General features: G+C 38.6%; 1 protein-coding gene across 5 annotated transcripts in view; it reads left to right on the forward strand.

Annotated features, from left to right (window-relative positions):
• The first annotated feature begins 1550 nt into the window (after positions 1-1550).
• Positions 1551-22667, forward strand: part of plekhh1 (pleckstrin homology domain containing, family H (with MyTH4 domain) member 1) — a 30784-nt gene continuing 9667 nt past the window's right edge. The window contains exons 1-19 of one of the 5 annotated variants that reach the window (XM_046855129.1): positions 1551-1758; positions 8996-9149; positions 13457-13519; positions 13619-13768; positions 13890-13973; positions 14165-14246; positions 14350-14517; positions 14729-15486; positions 15592-15670; positions 16633-16724; positions 16863-17010; positions 17479-17615; positions 17783-17905; positions 18643-18729; positions 19114-19272; positions 20108-20188; positions 20275-20454; positions 20932-21043; positions 21321-21433. In XM_046855129.1, coding sequence (XP_046711085.1) covers positions 9006-9149; positions 13457-13519; positions 13619-13768; positions 13890-13973; positions 14165-14246; positions 14350-14517; positions 14729-15486; positions 15592-15670; positions 16633-16724; positions 16863-17010; positions 17479-17615; positions 17783-17905; positions 18643-18729; positions 19114-19272; positions 20108-20188; positions 20275-20454; positions 20932-21043; positions 21321-21433 — 2760 coding nt within the window. In that variant the 5' untranslated portion in view covers positions 1551-1758; positions 8996-9005. Of the gene's footprint in view, positions 1759-8990; positions 9150-13456; positions 13520-13618; positions 13769-13889; positions 13974-14164; positions 14247-14349; positions 14518-14728; positions 15487-15591; positions 15671-16632; positions 16725-16862; positions 17011-17478; positions 17616-17782; positions 17906-18642; positions 18730-19113; positions 19273-20107; positions 20189-20274; positions 20455-20931; positions 21044-21320; positions 21434-22667 lie in introns of all 5 variants that reach the window. The other 4 variants (XM_046855128.1, XM_046855131.1, XM_046855130.1 and 1 more) reach the window with 4 other exon arrangements.

Genomic DNA, 22667 nt, shown 5'->3' on the forward strand with positions numbered 1-22667 from the left:
ACAAGTCTTCATGCTCTCGGTTGAGTATAGTTTCACTAATAATTAAACATAGACTTGGAAAAAGCATCCATATTTGTTCATGCCCATGTTGATTAGAGTATTAAAAAACAAATAATTGTTAATTTAAACACAAATTTAAATTTTTTTTAGAACAGATTAGAATGTGTGATTAATAACGAGTTAACTCATGACAATTATGTGATTATTTAGATTAAATATTTTTATCCATTGACAGCCCTAGTTATTATTATTTCTGTTCCTATTATTTTCACTGTTGGCAGAGAGTTATATATTTCATATAGGGTATTTAATTCCCTGAATTCTATGTTTTTTTGCAATTTTTTTTGTTACTAAAATATTCCACTTTTAAAACAGATTTGTGTAAAGAAAATTTGAATGTCAATCTCTCCCACTTATAAGAAATTTGCCATATTATAAAAGTCTAGGAATATTCACATAGTTCATGTGCCTGTAAGTAAGGTAAAATAAATTATTCCTTAATAACTCCATTATTTGTTAAATTCTACAACCCCAATTCCAAAAACATTGGTACAATGTGTAACCTGTAAATAAAAACAAAATGTAATGATTTGCAAACCTCATAAACCCATATTGCTTTATTACAGTAGAACACAGAAAACATATCAAATGTTTAAACAAGGGAAATGTACCATTTTAAGGAAAAAAAATATTTTGAATTTTATGGTCGCAACATGTCATATTTACACTGTGTAGCATTTCCCAACAGTCCATACACATTTTGGAATTGAGAAGACTTTTATAGTTTTAGAGAATATTGTTCCATTTGTGTCTACTACAGTCCTGGGTTTTCTTTGTCATATTTTCCATTTCATGATGCACCAAATGTTTTTTAATTGGTGAAAGGTCTGAACTGCAAACCTTTTCAGGGGCCATCCAGCTTAATATACAAATAATCAAAATTTAGTAGTATAATCAAATAGTTGCTTTTACAGTTATAATAGTATTATACTTTAGCAGATTGAAAAACACTGCTTCAAAAACCATATAATTACAGTATAGTATAGTATAGTATAGTATAGTATAGTATAGTATAGTATAGTATAGTATAGTAGGCTATAGCCTTACTAATTATTATAGAAACAACTGTGGAAGAAATTTCCAAGTGTATATCCATAATTCTTGATATTTAAAAAAAGAAGACAATGTGTGGGTCATTTTCAGCTATTTGGGCTTTAACATTTTCCGCTTCATTTATTATTTTACGTTATATACAATAGTGATTGCAATAACTATAATAGTAAATTGTCAGTTACTTGACAAATCATTTGATGTGTTCTCAATAGGAGATTATAAGAGCTCGTTTAGAGAAAACAGTATGAGGCAGTTACTGACAAAAAATCAGGACAAAATTTACATCACCACATCACTACTAGAGCTTGAGCATTTATTCGGATTGTTTCTTTCTGTTGAAATCTGACGCAATTTCCTGTAGAGGGGGCGTTAGTCAGGGGGCGTGGTTACGGAGTCATTTGAGCTTGCGTTCGGCTCTTTAAAGGAAAATGAACCGAGGACTCGCCGCGTGAGGACTCGAGCTGAATTGGTTCTGGCTGGCGTGGAGAGAGAGAGAGAGAGAGAGAGAGAGAGAGAGAAACTTATGGCGCAAAGACACATGCAAGAATAAATGACTGCAGAGCAGCTGCGGACGTGTGTGCGTTCAGGCGCGTGTGTGCGCGCGCGTGTGTGAGATGCTCCGGCTGTAGCGTTTGAACGGAGAAGGTAAGCAAAACCAGCTGTCTCCTCGCACATATGCCTATAAATTAGGAAAAGGTCGCTGGTATAGTGGCGTGGGTTTTGCACGGGTATTTGCATAGGATTAGATCTTCGGGACGTTTGTTGTCATGTATCATAGAATTTGTATATAGATCGCACTCACACACACACACACACACACACACTCAGAAGCTCTCAAGTTGCGGCTTTAAGATGCACGAGCCGGGCGTCGGAGTAATTTTGGATAGTGCGCGCGCGCGCGTGTGTGTATGTGTACCAGTTAGTGACTGACACACCTGTACGCGTGACTATTTTTGGAGAATGTTTCATAGCATCACTTGAAACACCGGTGAGGTTCTAATGCTAGTTTAAGGCATCATTTTTATTGTTGTATAACCAACTAGAATGTTTGTGAAAGTCCACCCTCACACCCTGCAGGTATAAAAACCCAGAGCACTGGAGATGCTGCTCCTATTCTAAGACAAAAGGAGAGTTTTATTGTAATTAATAGGTAATAAGATAGTAATACATGGCTTATGCTTATATTCTGCCTCCTGGAAGCGATCAGTGGATAAGACTGATCAGAAAGGTTCAAATCCCAGCACAGGAGATTCCATTTGTTTGGACTTCACGGAAGAATCCTAAACTTGACCTGCTTAGTTGTTTCTCAACCTCAAACTTTGTATAAATGGGTTTGTCCGGCAAGCAAGTGTAAATGTACTTCATGTTTGAGCACTAGTGTAAGTAAATGTTGTCGTTCAGTCCATGTGTACACTCATACAGCAACACAATAGTAAACAACCAGACAGTAATTTAAACAGTGCAGCAGCATGGGATAAATACACAGGACATTACAGTAGGATCAATACACTACACAGGATGTCCCAAAAGTCTACATGCATAGGACACTGTGTTTCCAGCACCACACAGTTGTACTTGTGGTCGTTTGTGTACATCTGCTTTCCAGACTGGGTCAAAAAACTTCATGTCTTGTCAAAATGTTTGATAAAGTTGTTGGCAACAGTGTTGTGTGTATTCTTTACTTGCCATGTTGCTTGTTTGATCCGGCCATGATAATGATTTAAACTAGTTGACAATGCTTTTGTCGAAGGCATTTGTAAAGGTCTAAAATAATAAAAATATAATAATATAAATGACAAATTTAGAAGAAGCCTAAATATGTGGATATTTTTGGGAAACCCTGTACATCATATGAATGAGTTTGTGGAGTCAAAAAGTCAAAAAAGCTAATTTCACCTATGCAACCCGTATAATTACTATAATGATTAGCAGGGTGTTAATGTGTAAAAGGTAAGCATGTGCAAAAAAACATCAGCTTAGAAGCTGGCATGATAAAATAAGCCTCAGATATACAGCACACCTGTAAAGGCGTTAATAAACTCAGGAAGATGCTATATGTTTTGAATAGTGTGTGTAATAGGGATTTTCTTTTCTTTTTATTAAATAGTTAAATTCACTTTGATACTAATGGTCTGTTACTTCATACTCTGCAACTCAGGTGTAAATGGTTATTAGAGCTTCCTAATGAATAAATGTAAACAGTCAAGCAGAGGAATGCATATACCTTTTCTCATTTAAAAATGAGTTCACCTAACCACTGTGAAGTTCATTCACATTAGTGAACAGACAGTAAATGATTTAAAATCAGATCGGCGGTCCATGTCGGTCCCGGAAAAAACTACGATGCGTGTGAATGTGTGCGTGTCTGATAGCTCTGAAAATGTTTAAACTTTAGATCCATTGCATGTCTTTGTCTTGATAGATCCTGTGACCGTTTATTTATGTACGCCTGTCATGGTGTTGTGAGCAGACTTGCATGCAGACGTCTGCCTTCATACTTTTATTTAACATGTGCATGTATGCTCGGGGACAGTGTTTACAGTATAGGAAAAAAAGAACCGATTTATTGTTTCATGATAGTAATGATGATTAGAAGAAAACACTATTATAATTTGTTTTTAAAGCATGGGGGAATAGCAAAACATTGTGAAAACATTCACTAATCTGTTTAATCTGTTTAAAATATGATTTAGTTTATGTATTTGTACACTTCAATTTAACTGTTGTTATCTGCAGTTGAAAAAATTATGTGAAACAGTTTGCATCACCAACATTGCATCTTTACCAAAAGACTGTGCTTCTGCAGGCTGATATAATTGTCCATTATAATGACAGCTCCAGCCAATATAAAGCCTTACACATTTTATTTTCATATTCTAACAATTACTGATTGTAGTTTACTGTAAGTGAATGTGTGATTTAATAACACGCTAATATTTGTACGCATATGTAGGAAAAACCTGTTATGCATGATTGTGCTGTTGACTTATAGATGAGACCGAATGTAATATTTTAAGACGCATTTTTCCTCCATTTCAGTGGAAAGCATTTATTATTTTTTAATAGACAACACACTCAAAAGTTGGTTGGAGGTACATGCTCAGCATATAGGACAGGGAAAAATAATGGATATTATTATTTCAATTTCAGATTTGGGGCAGTGTTATTACTTTGAAAGCAATATTCAAGGCAGTATTACTTCGAGAACAATATCAGAGTGACAATATCTCATTACAACACCTACACTGGTACACTGTTAGCTTTTGGGAATGTACACAGTCCATCAATACGCCTCTTCACGCCACATTTACCCATAAACCGTTTCTTCGAATCATGACGCAAAAGCGCTTTAACACAGAAGTATAGTCCAGCCCTAAGTCTATATTTACTACATGGGCTGATAATGAGGGTGGCCAGTTTAGAGTAGTCTGTTATTAGTCTTTGCATGGTGCTTCTTTGAGATCAGAGCAAAGGAAGAAGGAGAGAATGAAGCCGACAAGATGCACAGGAGAAAAGCTACATCTGCAGCTGTTCGCTACACAAATATATACTATGGTATACTGTGTGAAGAATCTACTTATATCTCTGCTATGCATTTGCTGATACTTTTTCAGACTCATTGAGGCTCCCTTCATATAGAGAACCAAACCGTTGGAATGACAGGCTATTATGGTGTCTCTGCTCTTTTGCTTTCAGGAACCAGTACAGTTAAACAACTCTCCAGCACTACCGTCCGCAGTGACCATAAACTGTTGTGCGGGCCCTAAATTGAAAGTTATCTTCTGACTAGAAAGACAAAAACAAGAACTTAGTTTGTGCTCCCTCTGAAATAAACCGAGATAAGTGCAGATTTGGCAACATTATAGATGACAAATTGCTTGATATGCTGTGTTTATGTGGTAGAAAATGCACATATCGCATTCTCCTATGCTTACACACACACACACACACACACACACACACGCACACACACGTGCACGTGCGCACGCGCACACACCACAGGCTGCATGGCCACATCCACACACTTATTTCCTGCTGATTTTAGTCATTTGGAAGAAAGGTCACATTCTTGAGGAATTGCTTGGATCTTGTCATGGGATTTCTAATGTCTGATAGGATGATATCACCTAACCACCTAAACACTTACATCACCACAGCTGCATGCTCAGTCGTGACTATAGGCTGTTTTTGTGTGACTCTGTGCTTTGAGTGTGTGTGTTTCTGTATGGCAATTGAAGAGGTTCTAGATTCTCTTTCTCTCTCTCTCTCTCTCTCTCTCTCTCTCTCTCTCCCTCTCTCTCACACACACACACACACACACACACACACACACACACACACACACACACACACATACATTAGGGCTGTCAAAATGTACGCGTTAAAACCATCTGTGTAAAAATGTAGCAAAAGCTCCGTTTGGTGTCCTGATGATTTACGTAATTTAAAAAAACATAATTACTTTAAAACATTTACGAGTATATTTTGTCTTTATGCTCTATGTTGAGTTTGGTTTCACTAATAATAAACATACATGCGCATAACCAATCCACATTTGTCCATGGCCATGTTGATTAGAGTATAAAAAAAAACTTTAAAAGTATTAATTTAAGGTACATTTAGAACAGATAAAAATGTGTGATTAAGTTGCAATTAATCACGATTTAACTCATGACAATCATGCATATTTTAATTGCTTGACATCTCTAATACATATTCAAAATGTCTTTGACAAAAAATAAACTATTAAAAGAATTCTTACGGATGGATCAAAGGTTGCTGTCTCAAGGTTGTGTTCGATTTTAACCGTTACCATGGCAATCGCATCACACACAACACTGTTGTGAAAACTGGAAACCAAAGTTGGGAGAGACCAATGCATGTGTTTTTGCAAAGACATGTCAATTTCTTTCTTTCTTCCTGGCATTCTGTTTCAGATATTAAATGTGATTGACATCAGAAAACTGAAACATCATGCTTTCAGAATAATTTATTCACAGAAGTACTGAAAAAACTAAAACAAAAACTAAGACTGATGCCAACAGTGAAAGAGTCACATATAAACTGAATGTTTAATGTTATTTAGAACAATGCAAGTTATTAATGATAGAGACATAGTAAATGTAAATGTTATTTCATATAACGTTTATTCTGCATCATTTATACAGCCTATGTTTGTTAGATTTAATTATAGTCATGCTTATAATCATATAATTATAACTGAGCAGGCTTGGATTATTTCAGGTGATTACTAAGCTTTGTGTGTTTATGGACCTGCATCATCATGTTTGACGCATCATCATGTTTAGAGACGAGCATGCTTTTCATGGTGTTTGTTTATAGTAGAGGGTAAATGTCTAGATCTCGCTCTTCTTTCTTGTTTATAAAAGACGTTCCATGCGTTGAGTTGAGAGAGAGAGAGAGAGAGAGAGAGAGAGAGAGAGACTGGATGAGTCAAGTTTTTGCCAGCTGTGCTCGTGGCTGTGTTGAAGGCCGAGTGGCCCCCATTGTGCAACTTAAAGCAGCTCTGGCTGTTTTGATGGAAACTCTGTTTTGCAACTTAAAGTCTGCCCCAGAAGTGTCTTTTTGCCTAGGGTGCAGAAAAGCTATGCTGGAAAAATATATCTGGATATACCAACCTGGGGATAGAATGAGTAAATTATCTTTTTTATTATAAGCAATATAGCGGATCAAGGACGATTGATTGACACTGATTTGGAGAGTCAATCTTTTCGAAACCACACGTTATCCCACATTCAGAAGAGCAGTAAATGGTCTACAGTACAGTTTCAAAGCCTCTCTGCTCTCCATGGTAAATAAGAGCTTAGGATGCAAAAGCACTTGTCATCAATATATTAGTGAAGATCTGTTTTTACCAGCAAACAGGTTATTTGCACCCTGCTGTCATATTTGCCAATTAACACAAGCTTTGGCATCATCTCATGCCTTTTCCTTATAACCCCACATGGCTGCAATTTCACAAACCTAAGGTCTCTGCATACAGGAACCAGTGTGATCTGAAAGGAGAGTTTTGGTCGTTGAATGGACACTCCCGGATGAAGGCCTTCTGTAATTTGCCAACAGGGCTATAGTTAGGAGGCTGCTAATTGCAGAGCGCCACATGGCACTGTTGTGGTGGTGTGCACTCGGAGCACTCTGGTGTCATGCTCTGTCTGGGCCTGCAGCCCAATAACCAGCTTCTCTACAGCAGCCTTGCTTTATTGTCTGGTAGGAGGAACTGTAATGAAACCATAAAAATTGCTGCTTCGGAACTGCCGAAAAGCATTTATTATGGAGACATGAATTCCACTGTGGACATTTTTGGTCGTTGCTGTTGTTGTTCTTGTTTTTTGTTTGCCTAGCCTACATAGTTTCCCCCCGTCAAGTATGGGTATTGATATCTTTAATCATTTTCAGGCAAAGCACAGTATTGTTCATGCTGGACAGAGTTTTAGCTTTTGTAATGAGTCGATTCTTTCCTGCTGCTTTGATTGACTGCTCCTTCCCAGGATCCCAGAAGCCCTAGACAGTTTGTTAAAGTGCCAGGCTTTTAACATTTGGCTTACTGGCAGTCTCATTTAGGTAAAAATAATTTTCAAACTCAATTTTCCCAACACTGAAAGTCTCCTGCAGAGAGAGCGAGAAAGAGAGAGAGAGACAGACCCCCTCCTACATATCTGTAATGGGACTGTCATGCAGAAAGACGCCATTGTTTGGGCCTAGATCCTGTTTCTGCTGGGCCTGTAATTAAGAAGGCATTGCATAGGCAGGGACATTTGGGTGCCTGCTTCAGGGGAAGGGATTGGCCTGGTGGGTAAACTGTCTAGAAAAGTGCCGAGCTGCTCAACACTCAGTCTCAGAAGAAGGTAATGCTTGCAAAGAGAAAAAGAAAGACAAATCCCAGAAAAAGGAAGTCCTCATTTAAATGCTTCATTTGAGCGCTGAGCTTGCTGTTTCTCTGTTACCAAGGTAACTTGAGGAGTTCTCTTTTTGATGGAGGGAAACAATAAAAGAAAGTAAAAAAAGATCAGAGCCTGGAGGGATTACTGCCAACTCTGTGATGTCAGTAGTGCACTCACCTTTTCAGAAATGTCAGTCTGAGGAAGATCAGAGCACAGCAGAGCACTGGATTAAGTAATATGGCAAAAGATCTAATCACAGTACTTTAAAACCTTTTTATGACAAATTATACACATCATGAGTTTTGTTGATTCTGATTTCTGTTCTTGGAAAGAAATGAATAGAACTTAATATGGTTTTGTGCTGTTAGAGCTCATCCGCCTCAAGGTTTGATATGATGTGCTTTTTAAACGCTTTGCTGATCACAACGGTTGTGAAGAGCAGTTATTTGTAATACAGTAGCCTTCCTCTCAACTCAAACTAGTCTGTCCATTCTTTTTTTTTGTACTGTTCTATTTGAATAATCCAGAAGACCTCAAAGGCTACTGCAAAACGTTTAGTACCAGCAGTTATTCACATTTTTCTCTATTCTGATGTTTGATGTGAACTTAAACTCTTGACCTGTATTTATGTGATATGTAGCTGCTTATTTGATCGATCATATAATTGTTTGATTCAGCAGGTGTACATGTGTTTTTATTAAAGTGAATGTATAACAGTGTTTTCTAGACTGCATCTTTTCTATTGAGTCTCTTCCGAGAACAGTAATATTGGATTATTAACACCAGAGTAAAACTAGAGCATGGTAATTACACTGGAAAGTTCTGACAGGCAGTGATGCATGCTTAGTTTCACTTCACACTTTAGAAGATTGAAGTTCAGTGCCATGTCCTCCTAGTCCACTGTTTATCATTTGGCTTCTTACTCTCTCTCTCTCTCTCTCTCTCTCTCTCTCTCTCTCTTTCTCTCTCTGACAGTTTAGGACAGTCTCAATGGCAGAGGTGATGGAGGGAAGTGCAGCAGTGGCTGTTCCTTCTGCCAGCATGGATTGGCAGAAGAGATGCATCGCTCTCGAAATGCAGCTACTCCGTTTCCGACTGCAGGCAGGGAAAATCCGCCAGTTGCTGGCAGAAAAGGTATGGCATGATAGCACCTAAGTTGCACTACTGTACTGTTGTTCAGTTTAAAATTTAAATTATAGCAGGTCCATTAAACATCACACATGTCTAATGATATTTCAGTTGTATAATATACATTGTACAATGTGTAAGGGCTTTACTATTTTACTTGCCATTCTAAACACGGCTGGATTTGATTTAATGCTTAACCTTAACCAAAATATTTTACAGTAATCTGCCGTTTTTAACACGGTTTGAATCTCGTGCCTCCGGTTTATCAGGGAATTGCATTTGCCACATTACTAATTTGTTTGGCTGATTTTCCCTGTCTCTCCCAGATAGCACTATAGACCAGAAAACTTATAGGGAATTGGTTTTGTGGAGTTTTATGTTAAAATAATGAAATGTATTAATAAAAATATAATTATTAATTATAAAATGAAGTAAAATGTTAGTACAGTACTGTATACATAAAATAGCATTTTTGGAGTGGCAGCGGTTTATCACGGTTTTTTGTTTATCGCGGGGTTTTTGGAATGTAACCACCGCGATAAAAGGGGGATTACAGTACTGCTGTTCCTCCTCTTAGAGTAGTAGGTAAATCAATGCTTTTTTTCTACTTTTCCCCCTCTCTCCTATGCACTCGTTCATGCTCCGCTGACCTTGCTGTTGCAAGAAGCAGTTAATTGTCAGACTTGGCAGAGGGCCTTGCAAAAAGAGTGAGACACAACTGGCTAATGTAGGCATGCGCTTATTTGATTTTCAGCAGTGCGTGAGCAAGTGTGATTTTAATTTCTATTGGAAGGTGAAGCGCATTGCCATATATTTCCATCCTGTACCAGTTCATCTTGATTACAGCAGAGATCTGTGACTCAGCAGCAAAATCGGACACCCTTTTGATCAGACACAAGTAACAGCTTGACTCTGTATTATCTGCCTAAACAGAAGAACAAAAGAATGGCTTTATGTGTGCTATTAAGGAGCCGCTTTCTGAACAGTGTTAGGCACATCTGGTCCTAAGAAAGGTATAGATAAGCTAGTCTGTAAACCATGAACATGTGTGTAATAATAGTCAAGCTTGCACAAAGGAACAATGCAAAGAAAGCCATAGGACTTATATATTTTTTTTATTTTAGTTTGTGTCATGTAGGAAGTTGGTCAGACTCTGTCATTAAAAGATGCACTCAGAGTTGAGTTTTGTGTGATGGATGAATAGAGAAATTATGTACATTGGTATTTAGACCTTAGGTGTACTTATATTGTGCTTAGACAGTTAAGCTGCTTCCTATGCAATTTTATATTTTGAGCATTAAATACATCTGACCATAAGAGTTGTATCTGCTTTTTAAACATACCGGTGTGACTTGGAGATTTGTGCTCAATAAGGCATAAGGGCTTTAGTAAAGTCAGGTACGGTGTAGGGTGAGTAGGTCTGGGGTGCGGTCAGCATTCTAGATCATCCCAAAGGTGTTGAACTAAGTTAAGGCCAGATCTCTATAGCAGACCTCCCACTTCAACTCATGTAAACCATATCTTTATTGAGCAAGCATAGCATAGCATAGACAAGTGTTTGGTTAGATTATCCTTCAAGCACAATATTATTACTTAACACTCACATTATTTCTATTAAACCAACAATTCAAAATAATGAATAATAAGGCATACAATTCGACTAGCACTATAGATAGATAGATAGATAGATAGATAGATAGATAGATAGATAGATAGATAGATAGACAGATAGACAGATAGACAGACAGACAGATAGATAGATAGATAGATAGATAGATAGATAGATAGATAGATAGATAGATAGATAGATAGATAGATAAGAATAAGATTAGATACAGCTTTCTAACCCCTGTCTGAACTTTAAGATTTCAGCACTGTGATAATAGGATATATTGGATTAAGTACTATTTTACAAGCTGCCAAATAACAAGGACTTCCCCACCACTCTGGTAAATGTTGGCGTACCTGTTAGTGTTGAATAAATACAGACCTATACTTAAGTGTTTAACTATGTGTGTCCTTTCTTTCTCTTTGACTATCATTGCTTCTCATTTTCTCTACACGCACAGGATGTTTGCTGTCCAAACACAGTTCACAGACTGGTGTCTTAAATCAGGTCTTGTCTCTCCTCATGACATCTACTCTTCCACCCCCTTTATCCTTCTCTTTCTCTCTCTCCACTTAAGGACAGGATTAAATATCCCTCTTTTTTTCTGTGTATGGTTGTTTTGTAAAAGCAGAGAGGGAGAGGAGAGCAGGGTGTTGACAGCTTTCAGCTCATGGTATTGCCAGAAGATTACTCCTGACACTATTCCACCGGCTCTCCAGGCCATGTTAGGAGTGTCTCACACATTGACCCACTTTGGAGCTAGGGAATAGGACAATGTAGCATGTGATGAGGGTGTGATCGCAGTTTTGTGGAGTGTTTTGTGGAGTTGTTGTGTTTTCTGCTCAAAAGAAATCAAAATCACTCTACTAAAGAGAGTATGAGTCTTGAGTATGACAGTACTGACAGTGAGTATATGTGAATATTTTGCTTTTGTGGTGGAGATCAAATGTCTCCACAATAAAAGGAGCACATTATAAACTTGACCTTGTGTGGACATTGGGCAAGGGGCAGTTTGTATTCGATAGCTGTAAAAAGTCTATGTATATCTGTTTGCTGTTTGTTATTATTAAAACAGAAGTGTAAATACACACAAAGGCATTACTTCAATGTATTATATGTGTAAATAATGTGAGAGCAGAGAGGGCTGGCAGTGGGGTAATCTCTTTAGAGTTATGATTTATAACCTGGTTTCAGACAGGAGGGTTCACCTGAAATAGCAATATTCTGTCTCTCCTGCTGTTCTCTCTCTGTTTTTTGCTTTGCTGTCTTGTAGACATCAGTTGAATATTGAGTTTGTTTCTTAATAATTGAGCTGGAGCTAATTGAAACCATGTCAGTATGTGAGATGGTTAATGATTGTGGGGCTCAGCTGCTGTTTCACTTTGGCGAGGGCTATGCATTAACAGAGGACAGTGAAATTCAGTACTTCTCCTGGCACCACACCACATTCTCATGTCCTTCATTTATTTCTCTAAGCAGTGCAGTGATTTATCTGTGTTTTTAAATGCCATGGCTGGAACTTTCTTTGCACTAAGGTTCAAATCACACCAAAAGGAGACACCTGACCTGTTCCAAAGAGCAACTGCATTTGCAATGAGACAGCTGGTAAATGTCTAACACGTTTGTACTTGTCCCCATGCCCTCTCAACTCTATGACTTGCAGTCTGGACTCTCCACTTTTTCTTTTTTCATCCATTTTTTTTGTTTTGTTTTCTGGGTTTCAAAGGCAGGAATGAATGAATATAGTTTTATTTTTTGTAATAGCTGTAACTGGCATTCAAAAACATTGCTAGGTATGTTGTAGCTTGCCAGACGTTCAGTCATGTTATGCAATATTCACTTAATGGGATCCATGCTTTTTCTCATGAGTTTATTAGTACCAGTAGATGGTGCTGGGCTATGTGAGATATAAAGCAAGAAAAAAAACTAATGCACTACAGTAATTTTTTTTCTCTGAGCCTCTGCCATATGCTCTACCTAAACACACATTGGTTCCATGCATTTGTTTTAGCATTCCATTGGACTGCACATTCCTCTTTAGATGTATGAAATTGCTAATGTCAGCACATTACTTTCTTTCCAGTTTCTTTTCTCTGTTTTGTAGTCGCTTTCTCCTCTCTGTTAATGATTCAGATTATCTAAGAGTACATTTTGGTGTTATTAGGACAGCTCTCCATACGGTTTAAAATCCTGTCCTACTTCCCCGGGCTGCTTTCTTCAGACTAAAACTAGCAAATGCCAATTCCCCTGTGAGGAGTCTTACTTCTTAAACCATCACCAGTTGAACATCTGTGCGCTATATGTGTTCAAGTATGTGCACAACTGTTATGAGTAGTCGGTGGGAGGTAGGTTTACAAAGCCACGGTGAATTCAGACATGCCCTAACTACCTCTCTCCTGTCAGCTGGTCATGGTGGTCTGGCAGAGAACTGGAGCAGACTGTGGTAGGCACATACCCAGCCCTGCACTGATAAACCACATGCTAAATGTAGCATTTGGTGTGAGGTGCTGGTAAATTTCTCTCACTATTAAGCATATTGCATGATTTGCCTCTCATTGGGTGATGTAAAGGTGGTGGTGTATGAAGATCCAGATTTCAGTAGGCAGAGTGAACTTTCGTTCACAGTTATTAATGCATAATCAGTTAATAACACATGCAATAATAATCATAATGCATTTTCTATTCTCTGCATGTCTTGCTGTAGATGCAGGAACTGGAGCAAAGAGTGACTGAAGCTGACCAGCGGGCTGAAAATGCAGAGAAACAAGTATGACCTCGTGTTCCTTCCTCTAAAGTGTTTTTTAATTTCTAATTCAGTAGCACTGATTAAAGCTGCTGGTATTTATTCTGCTATTCTGATTTCAAGGTACAGATAATGGAAGAGAAGCTTAAATCTGTGAATATGCATCCCAGTGAATCGGAAAGCTCCTTATACAGGCGATATCAAGAACTGACCAGTCAGACGCAGGAGAAAGATATGATTATGAGGAAACTTGAAGCACAGCTGGAAAAACAGGTATGTAGCGATACTGATCTGAGGGAGACACAGAGCCATGTATGTTCATAAAACAGTATGAGTTAATCTGACCTTTTCCTATGCCAATAACATGTTTCAAAAGGTTTTTCTTTATCTCCAGAATTTGGTTCGAGCCCAAGAAGCCAAGATTATAGAGGAAAAAGCAGCCAAAATCAAAGATTGGGTTACATTTAAGTTACGGGAGGTGAGTTATGAGCTATGGGGGGAAAAAACATTTAACCTAGCAAACTTAATTGTTCTTCAGTCTGTCCCCTTTATTACGTAGAACTTCAGTAAGTGGAACCTCTTTAGAAAGCTTGAACTTATACCCAGCAATAGAACCCATGAGGAGCTAATTATCACCCACAGTTACTATGTTATATCTTTGCCTTTCAGATGGAGATGGAGAACCAGCAATTAAAGCTGAATAACCTGAAACAGGCAGAGCAAATCCTCCTGCTGCAAGATAAACTTCAAAGTAATTTCTAATCTTTTATTTTATTTTTTTTATCATCCTCCTCCCATTTCTCTCAATGTTTTATTAACACTTGAACTATGAATTTCCAACTTCTTTAACACAGCTGTACTGGAGAGACCCACATCTCCATGTTCTCCAAAGCCTCAAGTAGTGGACACTCTCCAGTCCTCCAGCCCTCTACGTCATCCCAGTTGCTTTGGCACATCCCCTACACAGGATGAGAGCTTGAGACTGCCAGGATCATGCAAACCTGGGTCCAACACTATTAGAGGCATGTCTTTTTATCCCCATCACTGTTTACTGCATAAAACAGAGAGATTTGTGTGATGTTGGTTTATCCTATGTTGTGTGTTTTTCACATGAGATTTTATTGAACAAATAAGGAATAAATAGAGTTTATTAAGTGCTACGAATTATAGTTTGTCTTTTCATAATAGTTCAACTACTCTTTAGAGTTTGATTTCTTTTTGTGTTTGTTACAGACGGTAAAAGGAAGGCACCAGAGGCTTCAGACTCTCAGAATGCATCTGAACACTTGTCTCGACACAAATTCAGCACAGAGAAAGGAGTCACTGCAAGTGGAATGACAGTTTTAGACAAGAGGGAAGGCATAGAGATTTCTGCTGTTATTGCACGAGATCGAGGTGGAGGAGGAGCTTCAGACAGAGACCATTCCTCTGACGAGCTCAACAGCAAGTTCCGTTTACAGCGCTTACGTTCCTCCTCATCTTCCTCTTCTTCTTCCTCCTCAGCCTATGAGATTTCTGGCCCTCGTAGCTTTGACACACCAACCCCTACTCCTAAGAGTCCTCTGCCAACGGGGGTATCTCAGATAAACCCTGCTTCCTTAGCTCTGTCTTCTGGAACTAGTATGACCCTACCCAAAGTCCGGACCCCTTTGACACCTCGTGACAGCATCCAGCTCCTCAAGAAACACCACAGTCAACCCCAGCCAGGCTTGGAACGACTCCATCAGGTTAACGTCACCATAGACATCGGATCCTCCACATCCCCATACCGTTGTAGTCTGGCTTTGGGTTCTGCCTCAACACTCGGGGTGGAGGAGACAGACATTGATGAGGGACCTCTAGAAAGAATGGACGGGGTGGTAGAAGGGCCCACAGAAGAAGTAGCACCCCATGATGGTGTTTCATTTGTGGGGTTGGCAGAGGAGCTGGAGATGCTGGATCCAGAAGCTCTGAAACCTCCTACTCCACCTTTGCACCGCTTTCCTTCCTGGGTATGATGGTTGAAGGAATGTGTGTTTAAAACAGACTTTTCGATGACCTACATTCAGTACTTGCTTATTTCTGACTGCCCTTTTATGCATGCATGTGTTTTGTAGGAGAGTCGTATCTATGCTGTTGCAAAGTCTGGTATGAGAGTTTCAGAAGCTAGCCCTGGGGCCAGAAATACGGGTAGAGGTAGGTGCACCAACCAGCAGCAAATTTGTGTTTTAGCACCACAAATATTACAAACAAACATCAATCAATCACCAACCAGTTACCAACAATTTTACTCCATCACCAGGCAATCAGTGCACCTCACTCACAAGGTCAACAGATGGATATGGTTTAAGAATGTTTCTGTGGTTCCTCTTCAGCTGTCAGTGAGAGACCAGGTTTTGTTTGATGTTGCTTCCTCTCACCTGGGGAAACACACACTCACACAAACACACTTACACAAACACACATACACACCTGGACAGCTGAAACTACCATTCATTGAAACCTTTAAAGCTTTTTTAAGGTGTGTCAGAACCAAAGTTGTGAATGGAATGGCTTCGTTCTCATTAACCTTGATGAAAGGACAAAGGCAGTGTGTAATTTGCCCTGTTCCTCCCCTTTTTCTTTTTCATTGACTATATATTCCCAGTGGAGCATTAGGAAATATACCTTCCTGGGCAGCTTTTGTGCTCTTAAGTACAAGTGGCTGTTAAATTAAGTTTAGAAATAATGCCAACTATTTAGCAAGTCTCAATGTTATTTTAAAATGTTTTTCAGTCAAATGGTTTTCTTTTTTAGTCATATAATCATGACATTTTAATACTGAAATTGTGCACAGAAAAATTGGGTGTATTGCAAAAAGTGAAACAAATACAGCATTTCAAAATGCACAGAAATGTTTGGGATTAGCATTTGGGATGAAATCTTAAGCACTAGTTAGTAATGCTGGATGTAAATGTTGACACAAACTCAAAGCCACTGACAGTGATAGACATTACTTTCTGGGAAATTCTTGGCTAATCCAAGCTATCATAACCATCATCAATCTTCACAGTTTATTCTTTGCAGACTGAGTGGTGTTGACCCTGAGAGACGCACGTGTGGACATTGACATCTTCTGATATTAAGCAGTGTTTCTACATGTGATTATTATTTTGCAGTGTCCACCTTTCCCCAGTACTCTGCTCCTAGTCCTTTCACACATCTCATCTACAGAAACATTACCATACCAGTCTACTCCACACTGAAAGGGGTGAGGAGACAGCAGTACATTATTAATTCTTTAATATGTTCCTGGTGTTACTGCCCAAGAAAAATGCTACATGTTCCATAGAAACATTTAAACTTAAGATTTTTACTGCCGTGCTGACTGCCACTTGCGCATTTGCAGAAAGCCACACAGATCAGCAGCGCTCCTCTTCCTGATGAAGACTCAGGCTCAGAGGACGATAGCAGCTCATTAGCCAGTTTGCGCACATCAACGGTGGGGACAGAAAAAAAGGGCAGTACCCCAGGAAGCCCTCGGGCAGTAAAGAGAGGTAAGGAAACCTGACAACCAACAATCTCTTCAAAATCTGTTTCTGCCCATTTAATCCACTTTACAAGCCACTGAAGATGACAATAAAACAACACATACAAATTATAGTGTTGTATCTCATCCTGTTTGGTGTTTAGAGCTCTGAATGGCTTTGCCCTTACATGGGCTAGTGTTCCCATTCTTTAAGACATTTTATACACATTTGTATTATTCTTTATTTTTATTCATTTTTTTATTCACATGCTTATCTTCCTGAAAGTGCCATTTTTGCTGTTTGTTAGACAACAACAACTAGTAGCAACCTGTTTTATCACTCTGGATATGAGTGATTGGCAATACTGACTATATTCTGTATTTAAATAAAAAGAGGAAGTGAAATAAAAATAAAGCATCTGCAACATAACAGGTTAAGACCAAACTTTCCTGTGGTAAAGTATATTTCGGTTATGACCTGGTTCTTTCTTTGTAGGGGTGTCCATGTCTTCTATTAGCTCAGAGAGTGATTATGCCATCCCTCCAGATGCCTACTCACTGGACAGTGACTACTCAGAGCCAGAGCAGAAAGTACAGCGTACTTCATCCTTCTCCTGTGAGAGTGTTGGTCCAGTATGTATTTCACCAGTAATTCCCTCAGTCTCACCCAGCCACATTATCCTCTACTGTTCTGGCACTTTTTTAGTTTTGTTTCCAAAATCCAGAGCTGTAGTCCTATTTGTTTCTGTCACACATATAAGCTAATGTTGTCTGAAACGGCGATGTATGTGTTTCTATAGGAGACCCTGGAGAAATCTGGCTACCTGCTAAAGATGGGAAGCCAGGTAAAGGCATGGAAAAGGCGCTGGTTCATCCTGAGGAATGGAGAGATTCTGTATTATAAATCACCAGTGAGTACATGGGTGAGACTAATTAACACTGTGCCAGCTTCTAGAAAAGGTTGCTTTGTATGTGGGAGAGAGGATGATGACAAGCTGGGAGAGACTGAAATAGAAAGGCCAGTTATCAATCCCGTTTAGAAAGGCTTCCAAAGCTTACGGGAGGTTGGAAGCCCTGTGGCGGGAAGAAGACTAAGACACTTTGAAAGCAGAATATATATATATATATATATATATATATATATATATATATATATATATATATATATATATATACTGTATATACACACACACACACAAATATTTTTATGCAAACATATTCTCTTATTTGACTCAAAATATTTTATATGTTATGGTCACTTAATGTCTAGCTTTGTAAGCCACCTCCTGGTCTGCCTATTTCTGATTTTTATACACTTTAAAGTTATTTTTCTATGAACCTCTATTTGGTTTGGCCTGTTTGTCATTGTTTTTATACCATCTTCATCAAAGTTTCTTACTACAATTGCTATAAAGAGACAAAAATTCTACCCTTGCACACCAAAAAAGGACACATAAATGCTGCAAATTGTCAGATGTACAGTTTTTTTATGTTTCGAATGACAATTTACAGCCTAGCTGTGAAACATGTTTAACATTCCATTATAATGTATAGGTTTAGTATATTTATCCATATCATTTATAATTTTATTTAGTTGTACGACTGGTATAAGTATCCTGCTGGAGTGATTATGTTTGTTTTGGTTGTGCCCCACTCACAGAGTGACGTTATCCGGAAACCTCAAGGCCAGATTGAGCTCAACTCTTCATGTCGTATAGCCCGTGGAGAGGGAGCACAGACTTTCCAGGTCTCATGCGCACACACACACACACACACACACACACACACACACACACAACACATTTTATGCCTCCAGAACCCTTTAAGCAATTCTGTCAACTGTAAGCTTCCCATCATGGTCTGCTGTAGGTAGTCTGACTGCTTGATGTCTTAATCTCTCTTTGAACATCACTCGGTCACAGAAATGAATGTTTAGCCTTTCTGTGTTTACATTATTGGATTACCAAAGTTGCGGTGGTAGCAGTTCTCGTCAGTCATTATGTTTTAAGGATCTTATTGTTCTATCGTTGGAGAAAAAAACCCTTTTTCGAATTTAAGCCTCTGTAACAGTATGTTTTTTGTTCAATTTTTGCCTGAAGATCAAAGACAATTTCAACTTTGTTTGTAATAGTTAATCACAGAGAAGAAGACATTCTACCTAACCGCAGACTCTCCCAATATCCTGGAGGAGTGGATCCGAGTTCTCCAAAACATTCTTAAAGTCCAGGCCAGTCGACCATTCTCCACAGAGACACAAGCCAAGCCAACAGTGCGTGGCTGGCTGACTAAGGTGAGACACAGAGACAGCCCTTTAACTCCACCCTGTGATTGTATAGATGAACCCTAGAGTTTTCGGAAAGGTCTGTGCTTCCAGTACTCAATAACAGGGCTCTCAGGATATGCACCATCAAACACCTGAAAGCCTTATTTTGATTCACCTGAAACAGCTGTTTAAAAGCATTCAGTGTTCTGTAAGACTACATTCTAAAGTACATGGCTGTTATTAAATAGGATTTGTCAAAATGCCAGTAGCTGTGATTAAGCATGTGTGTGTGTGTGTGTGTGTGTGTGTGTGTGTGTGTGTGTGTGTGTGTGTGAAGTAAGGTTAAGAGGCTCTGTCCTCGATAGCTGGGTGACTAGCACATGTTGAGACAGAACTGAGGTCAACATGCCTGAAATTATTCCCAGCCTCTAGATCTTGATGTGGGCAAAAGGTCCTCACAAGAATAGGAATATCTGACTGTTCTGACTTTGAAGGGACATTAGTATGGTCCCCCCAAACACACACACTTTTTTCTTGCTGAACTTCAGCTTTCATTAAAAAATTAAAAGGCATAAAATGTTTCCATATTTGTTACTAAGTATAGAAAGAGGTGTCTATGTGTGTATGTGTGTGGTTGCATGACCTCATTCCCTTAGTGATGTATCTCTAACATTTGAATGACAGCTCTAGCTCAGGAATGTACATTATGGGTTCCTCCTGTGTGAGTGCTTTGAACTTGGTGCTGCTGCTTCTCTGCTTGTTGACACTTTTGTGAAATAGCCTCTGCACTTCCATACATTTATGGATATGTTTGATTCAATTATTTCGGCTCCTTTTCTTTTCTCTGTCATTTAATGTTTAGGTCAAGCATGGTCATTCAAAGCTTGTGTGGTGCAGCCTAATAGGAAAGATTTTCTACTATTACCGTAACCAGGACGACAAGGTGATTATGCAATACTATGAATTATAAACATTTCCTGCTGTTGTTCTCTATGTTGAGGTGTCTGTGTGTCTATGTGTGTTTGGCAGTTCCCATTAGGTCAGCTCCATGTGCGAGAGGCAAGGGTGGAGGAAGTGGACAGGTCATGTGACTCCGATGAGGACTATGAAGCAGGAGGACGGGGCTTCCTCTCTTCTCACTGCACATTAGTGGTCCACCCCAAAGAGCAAAGCCCCACATACCTACTCATTGGCACCAAGCAAGAAAAGGTAAAGCCTGTAAAACGGAATCCAAATAAACAATACATTTAAAAACTACTGCTTACACATATTATAGAGGGTTTATTGAGTTTTAGGAACTTATGAATGCAATACCATTTTCTGGATAAACAGACTAGGAGGAGAGAAGAAATAAATAGATGATTACTTTTTTGTGACGGTTTTTCAAAAATGTTTTTATTTGCTAGTTCTTAAACTTAACCCTATCGTTCATAATGAATAAAAATGTATTAGCATAATTCAGTGAAATGACAAAATGTATGTTTTCCAATTACTTAAATGCTCAACCTTTTTTTTCATCTTTTTGACCATGCTTAACTTTTTTTTTTATCCAATACAACAAAAACCCAAAGGAGTAAAGCAAGCCTGCACAGAGGAACTTATTTCATAGAGAAATATACCCAAAAATAAAAGTAATGGATTGTGCTTTTATTTATTTATTTTTAAATGTCTGTTTTTTTCCCCCAGGATACCTGGCTGTACCATCTGACTGTTGCTGCTGGAAATAGTGCTAGCCTGAAAGTGGCTACGGATTATGAGCAGTTGATAGGAAAGCTCCTGGATGTGGATGGAGATCCAGGTAAGCTATTGTTTTCAAATCAATTCTATACACTGGAGCAGGCACAATCTTCGGTCTGGTGTGCAATGTGATCAAATGGGTAGAATTCAAGTGTAATGTTGTTTTAGATCAAATCCGATCTTCCAAAAAGCTTCCTTCAGACATCAGACCGTGTTAATGGCAATTACTATAGTTTGAAGCCTTTGATGCCATTTAAATTTGTAACTAAAACTGCTAATGCTATCTCTGTGTGTGTGTGTGTGTGTGTGTGTGTGTGTGTGTGTGTGTGTTCATGTAGACTCTCCTCTGTGGAAACATGAGGTGCTGTGCTTCAGTAAAGAGGGTTTGCGTTCTCCTCTGACAACATTGCCCTCTGAAGCACTTCAAACAGAGGCTCTCAAACTCTTTAAGGTGTGCACTTCTGCTTTTCCCTCTCTTAGACACACACTCTCCTTTTTTCCCAGTGACCTTGAATCCTGTTTTGACACTCCTCTTCTTTCTGTTCCTTTTCTTTCTGTCTCTTTTCTTCTTGTGTCCTCTTGTTCTCCCTTCCTTTTCCTTGTCTAATTCAGTTCCAACTGACCTTTTCTCTCTTCAACTCCTCTGTCTGTTCCCATTTTTCATCTCCTTCATTCCTTTCTCACTCCTTTACTGACCTATACAAGGGGGGGTTAAGGGAGCAGCTCAGTGTGTTCTCATAGTATCTAAGAGACCCTGTGTCTCTCCCACAGTCAGATCAAAGGGAGAGCAGCCAGGCCGACACTCATTAGGGTGCAGTATGAAGATAATGGCATGGATTAGGCTCTGATTGAGGCAAGCATGTGCCACCCCTTCAACTTGCTGTATAGAGCCCAGTGTTGTACAGCAGGGAAAAATCTTTCAGCATGGGTTCAAAGAGAATGCATTCATTTTTTTTCAGCCTCAACTTGTTGCACTCTTTTTTCCTATATGAAATGCAACCAAAGTCTAGTGCATTTTATATACAGTTCACATGTTTTTTTTATACATATTTCTGCACTCACTATAGTCACTCGTGTATAAATGTTATACATGTATAAAGCAAGTCAAGCCTTTTTAGCTAGACATTTAATCCTAGACTAGAACCCCTCTCTGTCTAGGTAATGGATGGCTTAGTTGACATGTATATCAATTTAATGCTTTTCCCTGGGAGCACAAATGGATCATTAATGTGTAATAAGTCTGATCATGTGCTAGTGTACATTGTATGCGCTTAGCCTGCCATCTAGTGGTAGTGCAAAGGCTTGTTACTATCCCTGAAGACAATTCGATGATACTGTATATATAGACAGAGATTCTCAATGTTTTCTGAGCAATATTATGATAGAGATTATGAATGTTCTGCTACTACAAGCCTTGACTTCCTTGCATTTTTGTACATTTAGAATTTGGGACTATTGTAACATGTAAACATTTTATAATGATGGTGTGATCAGAAAAATAAAAGACCCTAAGTAAGTTAACCCTAAGGTGACCCTAATTAAGGTCCGTGCATTGTTACATGCAATAACGTGCCTAATATTATATGATTTAATTATTAATTAAATTAAATGTGTCATGAGAATGTTACTCGCCATAATGCAGAATCAGCTTAATTTATAGATTAAAGATAGATTTAAAAAATGTA

This window comes from Silurus meridionalis, chromosome 8 (assembly GCF_014805685.1).
Source record: "Silurus meridionalis isolate SWU-2019-XX chromosome 8, ASM1480568v1, whole genome shotgun sequence".
Taxonomy (NCBI): Eukaryota; Metazoa; Chordata; class Actinopteri; order Siluriformes; family Siluridae; genus Silurus; species Silurus meridionalis.